Genomic DNA, 14,843 nt, shown 5'->3' with positions numbered 1-14,843 from the left:
GTACCTGGCTGCTGCGTGGAGCATGCACGGAGGGGCTAGAGGGGGCTCAGGAGGCTCTGGCAGAACTACCTGCATGAACCCTGCGGGTTCCGGGACACAAGCTGCCCCTTCAAGCCACCAAGGGTTTGCACGTTCCAGAGCATCCTTCCTCTCCTGCCCTAGCAAGCCACGTGTCTAGGTTCAAGCCCCACCTCCTCTCCTCTTTCCCAGACCCCCTCAGGAAGTGTAACGTGTCCCTCTACCACACTCCCGCAGCTCCAGGACCCACATCCACTATAGAAGAGAACACGTGTGGGCTCCCCAACTGGACAGGGAGGTATTCGAGGGTGACAACTGCTTTTCTCAGCTCTGCGCCCCAGTGCTCAGCACATGGCATTGTGCCACTTGAGAAATCTGGCTGACTGGGCGCCTGCGTGGCTCAGTCAGTTAAGTGTCTGCCTTCGGCTCAGGTCATGATCCCAGTGTCCTGGGATCAAGCCCCACATCAGGCTCCCTGCTTAGCAGGAGGTCTGCTTCTCCCTCTCCCTCTCCTCCTCCCTCTGCTCATGCTCTCTCGCTCACTCTCTCAAATAAATAAAATCTTAAAAAAAAAAAAAAGAAAAGAAACTTTGTTAACTGATGGGACGCCTGTGGCTCAGTCGGTTAAGCATCCGACTCTTGATTTTGGCTCAGGTCATGACCTCAGGGTTGTGAGATGGAGGCCCGTGTCGGGCTCCACACTGGGTATGGCACCTGCTTCAGATTCTCTCTCTCTCCCTCTGTCCGTCCCACCGCTCTCTTAAAAAAAAAAAAGAAAGAAAGAAAGAAAGAAACTATGTTGACTGAATGAACAGGTAAATGGTATAAGTGAGTTGGGGCTAACATTACTGTCCCCACCTGTGTCCAATTACTGTTGCTGCACTGCTCCCTTACCCTCAGGTCATGATTTTGCTTCCTACTTCTCTAAGGAAGCAGAACCAGTAAAACAAGTCCCACACACATACCACATCTACCAATTACCTGCAACCATGTCCATATACTCTGCCTTCTCTCCTGTGCTAACGGAGGGACTGTCCATGCTTCTAAGGCCAACCCACCCACATGGGCCTCACTCCAACTGTTCTGCTTGCTTCCATCTGCATTGGTCCCTTCCTAGTAAAGCATTTGCACCAGTACACAAATATCTGCATTACCTCCCAGCTTCAATTTAAAGGAGGGAAAACGCCTTGAAATCCCACATCAGCCTCTAGCTATCATTTCATTTGTCTGCTTCCCTTTATAACAGAACTCTTTGAAAGAGTGGAATATACACACAACCTTAATTCTCCTCCTCCTATTCTCTCTTGAACCTACCCTGATCAGGCTTTCACGCCCATCACCCCTGAGAAACAAGTCTTATCTGGATCACCAAGGCTCTCTCTATTGCCTAAGCCAATCGGTAATCCTCAACCCTCATCCTGACAGGATTCTGACATTGTTGCTCAATCCACGCTTCTTCAAACACTCCCTTAGGTCTTGCCCAGGCAGAAATTTTGCTGGGCAATCGCCCTCCACCAAGTTACTACAGAAGCCCAATGGCTGCCTCCTTGTACCCAGAAAGGTGAATCTGTGACACAGTCCTCTGTCTACTCACCAGAGCCCAGCAGCTGAGTGTGCACAGTCTCATGGAAAATGATAACAGCAGGGCCCAGGGTGGACAAAGGGACATCCAGGCCACAGCGGGCAGTGGTAGCCTTGAGTTCCTTGGTGAAGTGCTTCAGGTAAGCTTCTGAGGCGTCCCCAAGGAACTTGAAGAGGTCATTATGCAGCCGGTCTGCATGAGTTCGATAGATGACGAGGTCTGAGATGGCCAGGACCTTAAGCAGCAGTCGTGTTCTCTGGCTGAGATTCACCGTCGCCCCCAAGAGCCCTTCTGTGTCTATCACTGCTACTTTGTGGACTGGGTCATATGCCGCCCATACCCCCACGGTGCAAGACTCCTGGGCAGGGGAAGTTTTAAAGACTTCACGGCCATAAAAGAAAGTGTGGTTGAGAGTATGAGACTTTCCATCACCAGTATTTCCAAAAATGGAAACCACCTTCAAATGCTGATCAGGTTTACAGTCCAATTTCCTAATAAAGTCCTCTTCATTCGTTACCTTCAAAAAAAAAAGAAAGAAAGAAAGAAATACAAACTGCATAATAGTTAGAAAACTTGCAAGAACAACAACTGCTTCCCAAGGTCAAGGTCCTTGATTGAACGGTCAAGGTGGCAAAGAAAAGAAGCTCCATGGGGCGCCTGGGTGGCTCAGTTGGTTAAGCGACTGCCTTCGGCTCGGGCCATGATCTCGGGGTCCTGGGATTGAGCCCCGCATTGGGCTCCCTGCTCAGCCGGCTCCCTCTCCCGCTCCCCTTGCTTGTGTTCCCTCTCATGTGTGTCTCTCTCTCTCTGTGAATTAAATAAAATCTTTAAAAAAGAAGAAAAGAAAAGAAACTCCAGGATGATAGGCTCCCACCTAGCCTAACTCCCAGCAAACAGCTAAGAGGAACTTTCAAAGATTTAGTAGTACAATTTAGTGCTCATGAAAGAGCTACAACTATAAAACTCTTAAAAGATGACACAGGAGTGGAGCACCTGGGTGGCTCAGTCAGTTAAGCATCTGCCTTCAGCTCAGGTCATGATCCCAGGGTCCTGGGATCAAGTCCTGCGTTGGGCTCCCTGCTCGGCAAGAAGCCTGCTTCTCCCTCTCTCATTCCCCCTGGTTGTGTTCCCTCTCTAGCTATCTCTCTCTCTGTCAAATAAATAAATAAAATCTTTAAAAAAAAAAGAATTCCTTTAACAAGAAAAAAAAACTTAATTAAGCCAAAAAAATTTGAATAGACATTTTCCCAAAGATTTAAAAATGGCCAATAAGCACACGAAAAAACACTCACCACCACCAGTCATTAAGGAAATGTGAATTAAAACCACACTGAGGTCTCACTTCACACCCACTAGAATGGCTATGATCAAAAAGATAGTAACAACAACAACAAAAATCTTCACATAACTATTGGGGGCACCAACCAGCACCGCTGGTTGGCTCAGTTGGTGAAGCACGTGACTCTTGATCTCAGGGTTGTGGATTGGAGCCCTGAACTGGATGTGGAGATTACTTAAATAAGCTTTAAAAAAAATTAAATAAATTGGGGCCCCTGGGTAGTTCAGTCAGTTAAGCATCTGCCTTTGGCTCAGGTCATCCCTGGGATTGAGCCCCACATGGGGCTCCCTGCTCAGCGGGGAGTCTGCTTCTCCCTCCCCCTCCGCCACTCCCCCCACCCCTCATGCTCATGTTCACACGTGAGCTCTCTGTCTCTAATAAATAAAATAAAGTCTTTAGGGCGCCTGGGTGGCTCAGCTGGTTAAGCATCTGCCTTCAGTTAAGCGTCTGCCTTTGGCTCGGGTCATGATCCTGGAGTCCCGGGATCGAGTACCACATCGGGCTCCTCAGCAGGGAGTCTGCTTCTCCCTCTGCCCTTCACCCTGCTCTTGCCCACTCTTTCAAGTAAATAAAATCTTTAAAATAAAATAAAATAAAATCTTTAAAAATAAATAAATAATAAAAATTAAAAATTAAAAAAAGATAACAAGTGTTAATGAGAGTATGGAGAAACTGCAATGCTCATGCCCTGCTGAGAATGTGAAACGGTACAGTCACTCTGGAAAACAGTATGGCAGTTTCTCAAAAAGTTAGAGAGTTAGCGTGTATCTCAGTAATTCCACTCCCAGGTATGTATCCAAGAGAACTGAAAACATGTCCACACAAAATGTGACTACAAATGTTCATGGCAGCAATATCCATGATAGCCAAAAGGTGGAAACACCCACATGTCCATTAATTGATGAATGGATAAACAAAATGTGGTGTATCCATACAGTGGAGTATTATTCAACCATAAAAAGCAATGAAGTACTGAGGCTTGCTACAACATGGAGGAACCTTGAACACATCATGCTAAGTGAAAGGAGCCAGACACAAAATACTACATATTCTAGGATCCCATTTATATGAAATATCCATGACAGGCAGATTCACAGTGACAGAAAGTATATTAGGAACTATCAATGCCTGGGGGAAGGAGGGACTAGGGAGTGACTGCTTATGGGTATAGGGTGTCTATCTGGGTTGATAAAAATGTCCTGGAATTAGTGCTAAGGGCTGCACAACTTTAGAATATACTAAAACCACTGAATTATCCACTCTTAAAGGGGTGAAATAGGGGCGCCTGGGTGGCTCATTCGTTAAGCATCTGCCTTCAGCTCGGGTCACGATCCCAGGGTCCTGGGTTCAAGCCCCACATCGGGCTCCCTGCTCAATAGGAAGCCTGCTTCTCCCTCTCCCACTCCCCCTGCTTGTGTTCCCTCTTTCGCTCTGTCTCTCTCTGTCAAATTAATAAATAAAATCTTAAAAAAAAAAGGGTGAAATATATGGTATATGAATTACATCTCAATGAAGCGGTTATTAAAAGGCGGGGGGCACCCGGGTGGCTCAGTCAGTTAAGCATCCGACTTGATCTGGGCTAGGGTCATGATCTCAGGGTCTTGAGATCGAGCCCTGCATCAGGCTCTGCGCTCAGCATGGAGTCTGGTTGAGATTTTCTCCCTCGGCCTCTACCCCTCCCCCACTTGCGTGCACCCTCTCTCTCTCAGAATAAATAAAATCTTCAAAAAAAATGGCTCTCTTGGGTCCTCACTTCTAAGATGACCAAGAAGAAAAGGAATAATGGTCATGCCAAAAAGGGCCAAGGCCACATGCAGCCTATTTGCCGCACCAACTGTGCCTGTTGCTTACCCAAGGCCACTAAGAAGTTCGTTATTTGGAACATAGTAGAGGCCACCGCCGTCAGGGACATTTCCAAAGCAAGTGTCTTCGATGCCTATGTGCTGCCCAAGCTGTATGTGAAACATACATCCACAGCAAGATAGTCAGGAATCACTCTCGTGAAGCATTGCAGGACCAAACATCCCCACCCCGATTTAGACCTGCAGACAGATGCTGCCCTACGACCTCCACTGAAGCCCATGTAAGGAGCTAAGTCCTTAAGAACTAAAGAAAAACTGTTCTCTGGAAAAAAAATAAAATGGAGATTATACTAAAAAATGTATTGGTCAAACTTCATCCATCCATAATTCCTCTGTTTACAGTTAAAGAATGCTGTAATTCTTTAAAAAGTCAGCAGGAGGAAAGAGACCTGGTGCCAGTGAGATCCCAGACTGGACCCCCAGGAAGATGCTCAGGGCCCCAAATCTCAGAATACAGAACCTCAGAGCCAAAGCTCCTAATCCATACAGGCAATGTTCTACTCCAGCAAGGAGTGATAAACCTTTACACTTAGTATCCTCCAGCCACAAGAGAAAACATACCTTCCTGATTCTCAACAGTCTGCTGGTTTGATAATGAGCAGTTAAGAGAAATGTAGACAGACCATCGTGACTACTCACGATCCTATTAATAACATCACTATTGTTGCATTATTAATGCATTAATGTTAATGACAATGCTAATAATTTAAATGCCCACTACAATGACACTGCCTTTGCTAGATCCACGAGGGCAGAACCATGTCTATCTAATCTTTTCATCCCAAGTATCTGGGACACAACCTGAACATAGGAAAAGCTCAATATCTAGTTATTGAATGAATAAATGAATGAATGCCCTGCATGTTGCTAGGTACCATAATCACTTTTCTCCACCCTCTATCCTCCATAGGGCCTCACACACAGCAGCATTCGATAAACCCGGTGATGGGCTCACTGTCCCAGACAACTGAGAGGAACAAGAAGTTACACAGAACAGCCCATTTGGGACTGGTGTTAACTCACTGGTCCCAAACGGCCTAGGCTAGCTGCAAGAGAAAGAGAACAAAAGCGCCCTAAAGCTCTACTGGCAAGGAGTTTGATCAGGTCGCTGCTCTCGGGGCTACGTAAGAGCGGGCGCCTGGAAAAGGGACACGTGGGGGCCTTTCGGTACACGATTAACTGTCTCAGGATCCCTATGAAGTACCCACCACACGATGCACAGAACATATATCAAGAAACAACTCATTTGGGAGGCGCCTGGGTAGCTCAGTCACTAAGCATCTGCCTTCGGCTCAGGTCATGAGCCCAGGGTCCTGGGATCGAGCCCCGCATCGGGCTCCCTGCTCCGCAGGGAGTCTGCTTCTCCCTCTCCCTCCCCTCCCCCCGCTTGTGTTCCCTCTCTCACTATCTCTCTGTCAAATAAATAAATAAAATCTTGAAAAAAGGGCGCCTGGGTGGCTCAGTTGGTTAAGCAACTGCCTTCGGCTCAGGTCATGATCCTGGAGTCCCGGGATCGAGTCCCACATCGGGCTCCCTGCTCGGCGAGGAGCCTGCTTCTCCCTCTGGCCCTCACCCCTCTCACGTACTCTCTCTCTCATTCTCACTCTCTCAAATAAATAAATAAATCTTTAAAAAAAAAAAAATCTTGAAAAAAGAAACAACTCATATGGGATGAAAATAAAACACTCTCTGTCAGCACACGGCGGGGGCGGGGGGGGCGTATTTTGGCACCCAGTGTCCTGGGGCAGGTTAAACATACCTGCTCACGTGTCAGGCCTACGCCACAGAATCTGACAAGCCTTGGATAACCATTTAACATGCACAACATGCACCGACTGTATTGGTTTTCACATGTAAAATAAGGACAGAGCCAACGCTGCCTCCCCTGACTGGGTGGTGATTGCTAGTCAAGTAAAGAGATAAACGGAGAAAATGCTTGTTAAACTGGCGCTGTACTTCATTTTTCCTTCTTCTGCCTTTTACATTATTTTGCTCTCTGTTACACTACTCAGCTCATCCTAATCTGTGGGCCTTTTCCGCTGAGCCAGAAAGCAGAGAGCAGCCTAGGCAGTAGCGAGACTGATTCGGGGGGGAAGAGGGGGTAGGTAAAGAAAAGATAAGAAGATTCCCTTTGATGAGGGAAGGAAGGAGCCAGAAGGGAACAAGGCTCCAGCTCTACTGGTTCTGCCAGTTTGCAATCAATGACCCCACTCTGCTCCATTCCCGAACCCAGCTCTACATGTCTGAAATGCTTCTCGGAAAGCCTGCCCTCTCCAACTTCCACCTTCTGCTCTCCCTGAGCTCATTAGGCCATCTCTTGGACGTCAGACAAGTAAGAAACACCCAAATTCCACTCCTGGCTTTGCCCCTGCTGGCCTTGGAGAAGTGACTTCACTACTGACGCGTCAGGGGAATGAGGCAGTAAGAGTCCGCAATCCCTCGGGATCCTGAGAGGCTAACGGAGATAAAGCAGGTAAAGGGCACAGCGCATTGCCCGGTGCACGGGAAGCACTCACTAAATAGGACCCATTCTTACTTGAAGACCAGCCCATTGCAAACGCATCCGGGGGCACCGCAGTAGCGGCCAGGCTTGCACCCGCTTGTGGCCCAGAAGTTGCTCATGCAGGGACTAAATCAGCCATGTGCTAAGATCTAAACTGATTCCGGGGTGCCTGGGTGGCTCAGTCGTTAAGCGGCTGCCTTCGGCTCAGGTCATGATCCCAGGGTCCTGGGATCAAGCCCCACATCGGGCTCTCCCTCTCCCACTCCCCCTGCTTGTGTTCCCTCTCTCACTGTCCCTCTGTCAACTAAATAAAATCTTTAAAAAAAAACAAAGATCTAAACTGATTCCACCTGAAAATGAAAGAACTCGCTGAGTGGCTCTGATAACTCCTTTCCTCTCCCCCTCATCAAAACAACATGGTATTAATACCGGCTTTACAGCTGACTCTTAGTAAAGTGACCGTCTAACACCCACAGTTTTTAAGAAACCAAACAGTACACCTCTCTATCTCACCCACAAAGCTTTTTCCCTTTGCATTGGGTTCCAAGCAGAGTTTCTAAAATGAAATATTAACAGTACTCACTATCTCCATTGTTCCAAGTTAGAATTCAGAGCACTTTATGGTAGTGAAAGGGGTCCAGCAGTCAACCTCTGACCCAAGCAAGCAATGGTAATGATGACAATCTCCATCAAGAAATTCCTTCTTAGCCCTTAGAGAATCATTCCAGAAAGAATAACCACATAAGCTTTGTTCTGAGGGAAAACAGCTTTGTTCTCTGCAAAGGGAAAAGCAAGAGATGAGGAAGGAACTGAAATAAAGAGCCTCGAAAGGAGGAAAGTTCAACAAAGTACAGAGACCACGGAAGCGAAATCCCAAAGGCACCCGAAAACACTACAGAGGAAAGTAGCTCAGCACCGAGGTCCTTTCAATTCTGGCCTCTAGAGACAAAAAGGATCTAATCTGTGTCAACTAAAATTATACAGTCCTTTAAATTTTTATGAAGATGTTCCCTGTGGATGAGGGCAAAAACCAGCTCCTTCCCCAAAGTCACAGAAAGAGCTAATTAAAGCTTGGTTGCTCAGCTAAGAGAAGCTTGGTTTCTCCTACCAACCCATCCTAACAACCCAATGCTTATATAGATCCCACCTCTGAACCAAAGATTATTTTATACCTCCCCACCAAGATTCTAAAACTAGCCTAGTTCAATAGTTATTGCCAAAGGGAACTTCCTACTAATTACTTTTACATATTGGTCTCTGATTTATCTTACTTTCATCTATTTTTAGCTGGGTTCAGAGGAAGAGACAGAACCCAAAGAAACCAAACCAAATTCTCACTCTCACCAGAACTGGGACCACTATCCCAAAAGGAAACTAGAACTTGATTGCTTCTTTTATTTATTTATTTTTTTTGATTGCTTCTTTTAATCAACAGACACATACTGAGCTTCCTCTAGTGTCTGGCACTGAGCTGATGATGTTAGACCAAGACAGTTACAGAACTTAGGTAACATTTTCCTTCTCCTGGGAAGGTAAAGGAGAAGTGGAAGGTGAGAGAACTCTTCCTAGAAAAATCCAGAGCTAGGCGCCTGGGTGGCTCAGTCAGTTCAGTGTCCAACTCTTAATTTTGGCTCAGGTTATGATCTCAGGGTCGTGAGATCAAGCCTCATGTCAGGTTCTGTGCTGGGAAAGGAACTTGGTTAAGATTCTCTCTCTCCCTTCCTCCCCCCCATTCTCTCTCTCTCTGATTAAAAAAAACAAAAAACAAAAAACAAAAAAACAGGGGTACCTGGGTGGCTCATTTGGTTAAGTGTCTGCCTTCGGCTCAGGTCATGACCCTGGGGTCTTGGGATCAAGCCTGGCATCAGGCTCCCTGCTCAGCGGACAGTCTGCTTCTCCCTCTGCCCCTGCCTCTGCCTCTTGCCCCTGCTCATGCACGCTCTCTCACTCTCTTTCTCCAATAAATAAATAAAATCTTAAAAAAAAATCCAGGGGCACATGGGTGGCTCAGATGGTTAAGCATCTGCCTTCAGCTCAGGTCATGATCCCAGGGTCCTGGGATCGAGCCCCACGTTGGGATTCCTGCTCAGTGGGGAGCCTGCTTCTCCCTGTCCTTCTACTGCTCCCCCTGCTTGTGCTCTCTCACTCTCTGTCAAATAAATAAATAAAATCTTAAAAAAAAAAAAATCCAGAGCCACTTTCATCATGTTGGAAAAAACTCCAGGCAATGGTTTAAACTCCAGGGTCTAATTTTCAGACAAGATTTTACTAAAACAATGTCAAACAGATCAGTAGCCGGTCTAATTTTACAACCCAAACGATAAGGTGGTTCCATTCCAATAGGAAAACCCTGTCAGAAAGTTCTAGCAAACCTGTTTCTCCACCCCAGCAAGTCCAGAAAATTTCCTTTCATTCTATCCTAAAAGGAGTGTGTAACTTTGTGTTTATCCATGTATGTGTCCACAGAATTTCATACAAAAACACAATTGTTTCTCAATCAAATGTTTTCTTAAGACCACTAAAGTCATGAGATTAGCTTCACAAACACACTGAGCACATTTGGTAAGGGCAAAGATCACTTTCTTCCCCTCCAGTGTCCCCAAAGTGTTCCATTACTTGAGAGGTCAGGAATTCTTCCTTGTCTTAGAACCACCAGCGGTGCTTCTGACACAGAGCCTCTCAGACTCACCTGCAGCTCCCCTCCTACTCCAGCAAGAAAGAGTGTCTGTATGTAGAAATGATCCACAAAATGAATTCTTTAAAGAGAGTCATTTTTAGCTCCATGATCAGTTTCTTTGACCTTACCCAACTCACCCTGTTCAGCTATCCTTTTGTATCTGAACAAAAAGCTTTCCAAAGCAAAGCTGAAATCTGAGGACAGACTGGAAATACCGAGTCATCCTCAAGATCCACATCATCCGAAGACTCTTCCAAAGAACTTCCAGATGGGAGACACAGCCCCCTCTTAAGTGACACGGCATACCCATATCTGGCCAGCTATAAAAGACTTAGCAATAAAAGCACCAAGCCAGGAAGAAGACAAGAGAGCTAGGTTCAGGTCCACCTCTACCTGGATCAGACCATGCGCAATTCACTCAACCCTTCTCCTGCTCAAAGTCTCCGTTCCCCACCCATCTCTTTTTTTTTTTTAAAGATTTTATTTATTTATTTGAGAGAGAGAGAATGGGAGATAGAGAGCATGAGAGGGAAGAGGGTCAGAGGGAGAAGCAGACTCCCTGCTGAGCAGGGAGTCCGATGTGGGACTCGAGCCCGGGACTCCAGGATCATGACCTGAGCCGAAGGCAGTCGCTTAACCAACTGAGCCACCCAGGCGCCCTTCCCACCCATCTCTTTTAACATTTTCCGTTCCTTCCTAGTTCTGAGCTTCCCAACTACAACATACTCCGTGCTGGCCAGGGTCTGTTCTGTTTTCACCACTGCAGCCCTAGCCCAAGGACTGACACGTAACAGGAAATCAATATACATACATTTGTTAAATAAATGAGTATCTAAATGCCATATTCCCTCTGGGGAAGGGAACAGTATAGTTTTACCGTGAAGGGTTCAACCAACCTGCCTCGATACCACTTGCTGATTTTTAGAATAACCTTAAAGAAGTCCTTTAACTTCCCTAGGCCTCAGTTTTCTCACCTGTAAAATGGGGATAACACAATCTACTTCTGAGGATTGCTGTGAGGACTAAACGAGATCACTGCACGTGGGGCACTGGGCACGGTGCAATCAGGCAGTAAATGCTAGAAGACCTGGCTAACATCATGGCTGTAGCTACACTGTTTGCCTCTAGGCCAGAGTCACCACTGCCACCACAGAATTTCATTCCATCATCCCAAGTAAAAACCCTTCCGAGGGAAGGCTTCCAGTGCACTCTCATTAAAGAATTAGAGATACAAACAAAGGGCACCTGGGTGGCTCAGTCGTTAAGCGTCTGCCTTCAGCTCAGGTCATGATCCCAGGATCCTGGGATCGAGTCCCACATCGGGCTCTCTGCTCGGCGGGAAGCCTGCTTCTCCCTCTCCCACTCCCCCTGCTTGTGTTCCTGCTCTCGCTATCTCTCTCTCTGTCAAATAAATAAATAAAATCTTTTAAAAAAAAAAAGAAGAGATATGAACAAGATGCTCACTCAATACTTACTGTTCCCTCCCTCAAAAGGATAGATCTTTTCAATTAAAGAAAAAGCAATTATGAGATCACATAATACATTATGCATAAGAAGGCATTCAGTCTTCGGAAGAATGATGTGACGTGATTCCAAGAATTATTACTATACCACAGATTCACTAAAAATGTTCTTCTCATACTTTATCTCAAAGATCTTAACAGATGACACAGCCTCACAAGGAAATCTTTGGCATCTGAGGCAGAGACTGAGCAGGGCCTGCATCCTGCGCTACACGGATGCGACAGCGGAGCCCTGGTGAAGTAAGAACACTGCTAGAACTATTTAAAGTCAGTAATGGGAAGAATTAATACCTATTTTTCTGAAGCTGTTTCAAACAAACAGAAATGGAAGGAAAACTTCCAAACTCCTTCTATGAGGCCAGCATTACCTTGATCCCAAAACCAGACAGACCCCACCAAAAAGGAGAATTACAGACCAATATCCCTGATGAACATGGATGCAAAAATTCCCACCAAAATAGTAGCCAACAGGATCCAACAGTACATTAAAAGGATTATTCACCACGACCAAGTGGGATTTATTCCTGGGCTGCAAGGGTGGTTCAGCATCCGCAAATCAATCAATGTGATACAATACATTAATAAAAGAAAGAACAAGAACCATATGATCCTCTCAGTAAATGCAGAAAAAGCATTTGACAAAGTACAGCATCTTTTCTTGATTAAAACTCTTCACAGAGGGAACATACCTCAATATCATAAAAGCCGTGTACGAAAAGCTCACAGCAAATATCATGCTCAGTGGGGAAAAACTGAGAGCTTTTCCCTTAAGGTAGGAACATGACAGGGATGTCCACTCTCACCACTATTGTTCAACATAGTACTAGAAGTCCTGGCCTCAGCAATCACACAACAAAAAGAAATAAAAGGCAACCGAATCAGCAAAGAAGTCAAACTCCCACTCTTCGCAGATGACGTGATACTCTGTGTGGAAAACCCAAGACTCCACCCCAAAACTGCTAGAACTCATACAGGAATTCAGCAAAGTAGCAAGATCTAAAATAAATGCACAGAAATCTGTGGCATTTCTATACACTAACAATGAGACAGAAGAAAGAGAAATTAAGGAGTGATCCCATTTACAACTGTACCAAAAACCGTAACCTAAGAATAAACCTAACCAAAGAGCAAAGGATCTGTACTCAGAAAACTATAGAACACCCATGAAAGATATTGAGGAGACAAAGAAATGGATAAGTGTTCCATGCTCATGGATTGGAAGAACAAATATTGGGTTTTTTTTTAAGATTTTATTTATTCATCTGAGACACAGAGATACAGAGAGAGAGAGAGAGAGAGAGAGCATGAGCAGGGAGAGAGGAAGAGGGAGAAGCAAAAATTTTACAAAAGTAAATTCAAAATGGAAGAAAGACCTAAATGTGAGACAGGAATTAAAAGTTAAAAATTCAGTCTCGGTGCGCCTGGGTGGTTCAGTAGTTAAGCGTCTGCCTTCGGCTCAGGTCATGATCCCAGGGTCCTGGGATCGAGCCCCTGCATCGGGCTCCCTGCTCAGCAGGAAGCCTGCTTCTCCCTCTCCCACTCCCCCTGCTTGTGTTCCCTCTCTCGCTGTGTCTCTCTGTCAAATAAATAAATAAAATCCTAAAAAAAAAAAAGTGGTATATATATATATACAATGGAATACTACCATCAAAAAAATGAAATCTTGCCATTTGTGACGACGTGGATGGAACTAGAGGGTATTATGCCAAGTAAAATAAGTCAATCAGAGAAAGACAATTATCATATGATTGCACTCATATGTGGAATTTAAGAAACAAAACAGGATCAGCAGCTCTTTCCGCCCACGGGTGCTGTCCTGTGCTTTAATAAAATCACCTTTTTGCACCAAAAAAAAACAAACAAACAAAACAGGATGATAGGGGACGAGAGGAAAAAATAAAACAAGATGAAATCAGAGAGGGAGACAAACCATAAGAAACTCTTAATCATACGAAACAAAGTGAGGGCTGCTGGAGGGGAGGGATAAGTGGGTGATGGACATTAAGGAGGGCATGTGATGTAATGAGCCCTGGGTATCATGTAAGACTGATGGGGGCGCCTGGGTGGCTCAGTCAGTGAAGCATCTGCCTTCCGCTCAGGTCATGATCTCTGGATCCTGGGATCGAGCCCCGCATCCACTGAGCTCTCTGCTCAGTGGGGAGTCTGCTTCTCCCTCTCCCTCTGTGCTGTCTCTCTCTCAAATAAATACAATCTTAAAAAAAAAAAAAAAGACGGATGAATCACTGACCTCTACTTCTGAAACTAATAATACATTATGTTAACTGAATTTAAATTTAAAAAAGAAAAAAAGCACTCAAAGTTCTTAATAAATTTAGCAATGTCACAAGATACAAAGTCAAAATACAAATAACTTAATTTTTTACACTAGAAGCAATGTATTAGAAAACAAAATACAAGGAATGTAAAAAAAATTAAAAAATTAAAAAAATAAAAACAAAGTCAATAATAGTAACCCCTCCAGCAGTATCCCCCTCCTCTGAACTTCTCTAACATCCTCTCTATACCACTCTGACATCATCCATCTTATTTCCATGTATTTGTCTTCTGTTACCGCTGGACTGTCCACTCCCTGAGCGCAAGCTCAGTATCTGAGTGCCACTTCCTACTGTCCTCAGTTGTCAGCACAGAGGAGGCCCTGATTAAATGTTTACTGAATTAATGATTAAGCTGATTTATCCTCATGAGTGCATTTCATTCATTCAACAAATATCGAGTACCTACTATATGCCAAACACCGTTCTAGATGCTGATGAACAGCAGAGGCAAAAATCACTGCCCAACGAAAATGATGTTTTTTTTTTAATTTTCTAAAAGTGACTGTGGTGATAGTTGTACATATCCATGAATATACTAAAAGCCAATGAACTGTATACTTTAAATGGGTGAATTGTATAGTATGTGAATCATATCTCAATAAAACTGTTTTGTTTTGTTTTTTTGAAGTAGGTTCCAAGTCCAGCATGAAGCCCAATGCAGGGTTTGAACTCACGATCTAGAGATCAAGAGTCATACGCCTAACCGACTGAGCCACCCAGGTGCCCCTCAAGAAAACTGTTTTTAAGGTGCGCCTGTGTGTCTCAGTCGTTAAGCATCTGTCTTCGGCTCAGGTCAGGATCCCAGGGTCCTGGGATTGAGCCCCGCATCGGGCTCCCTGCTCGGCGGAAAGCCTGCTTCTCCCTCTCCCACTCCCCCTGCTTGTGTTCCCTCTCTCGCTGTGTCTCTCTCTGTCAAATAAATAAATAACATCTTAAAAAAAAAAAACCTTTAAAAAAAGTAAATGCAACATTAAAAAGAAATGAGATACTAGTGGCCTTCTTT

General features: G+C 45.0%; 1 protein-coding gene and 1 pseudogene across 2 annotated transcripts in view; one reads left to right on the top strand and one right to left on the bottom strand.

Annotated features, from left to right (window-relative positions):
* The window catches only part of ZFYVE1 (zinc finger FYVE-type containing 1), a 56,503-nt gene that overhangs the window by 27,903 nt on the left and 13,757 nt on the right, over window positions 1-14,843 (bottom strand). For both annotated transcript variants that reach the window (XM_028088908.2, XM_028088990.2), the window contains exon 3: window positions 1,613-2,117. In XM_028088908.2, the coding sequence (XP_027944709.1) occupies window positions 1,613-2,117 (505 nt within the window). The remainder of the gene's footprint in view (window positions 1-1,612; window positions 2,118-14,843) is intronic.
* Window positions 4,700-5,026, top strand: LOC114197917 (small ribosomal subunit protein eS26 pseudogene; annotated as a pseudogene).

This window comes from Eumetopias jubatus, unplaced genomic scaffold (genome assembly GCF_037043125.1).
Source record: "Eumetopias jubatus isolate StellerSeaLion01/CBP00866 unplaced genomic scaffold, mEumJub1_p1.0 scaffold_7, whole genome shotgun sequence".
In the NCBI taxonomy this organism is placed as follows: Eukaryota; Metazoa; Chordata; class Mammalia; order Carnivora; family Otariidae; genus Eumetopias; species Eumetopias jubatus.
Note: the sequence above shows the minus strand (reverse complement) of the source record. Positions and strands in the feature narration are given on the sequence as shown.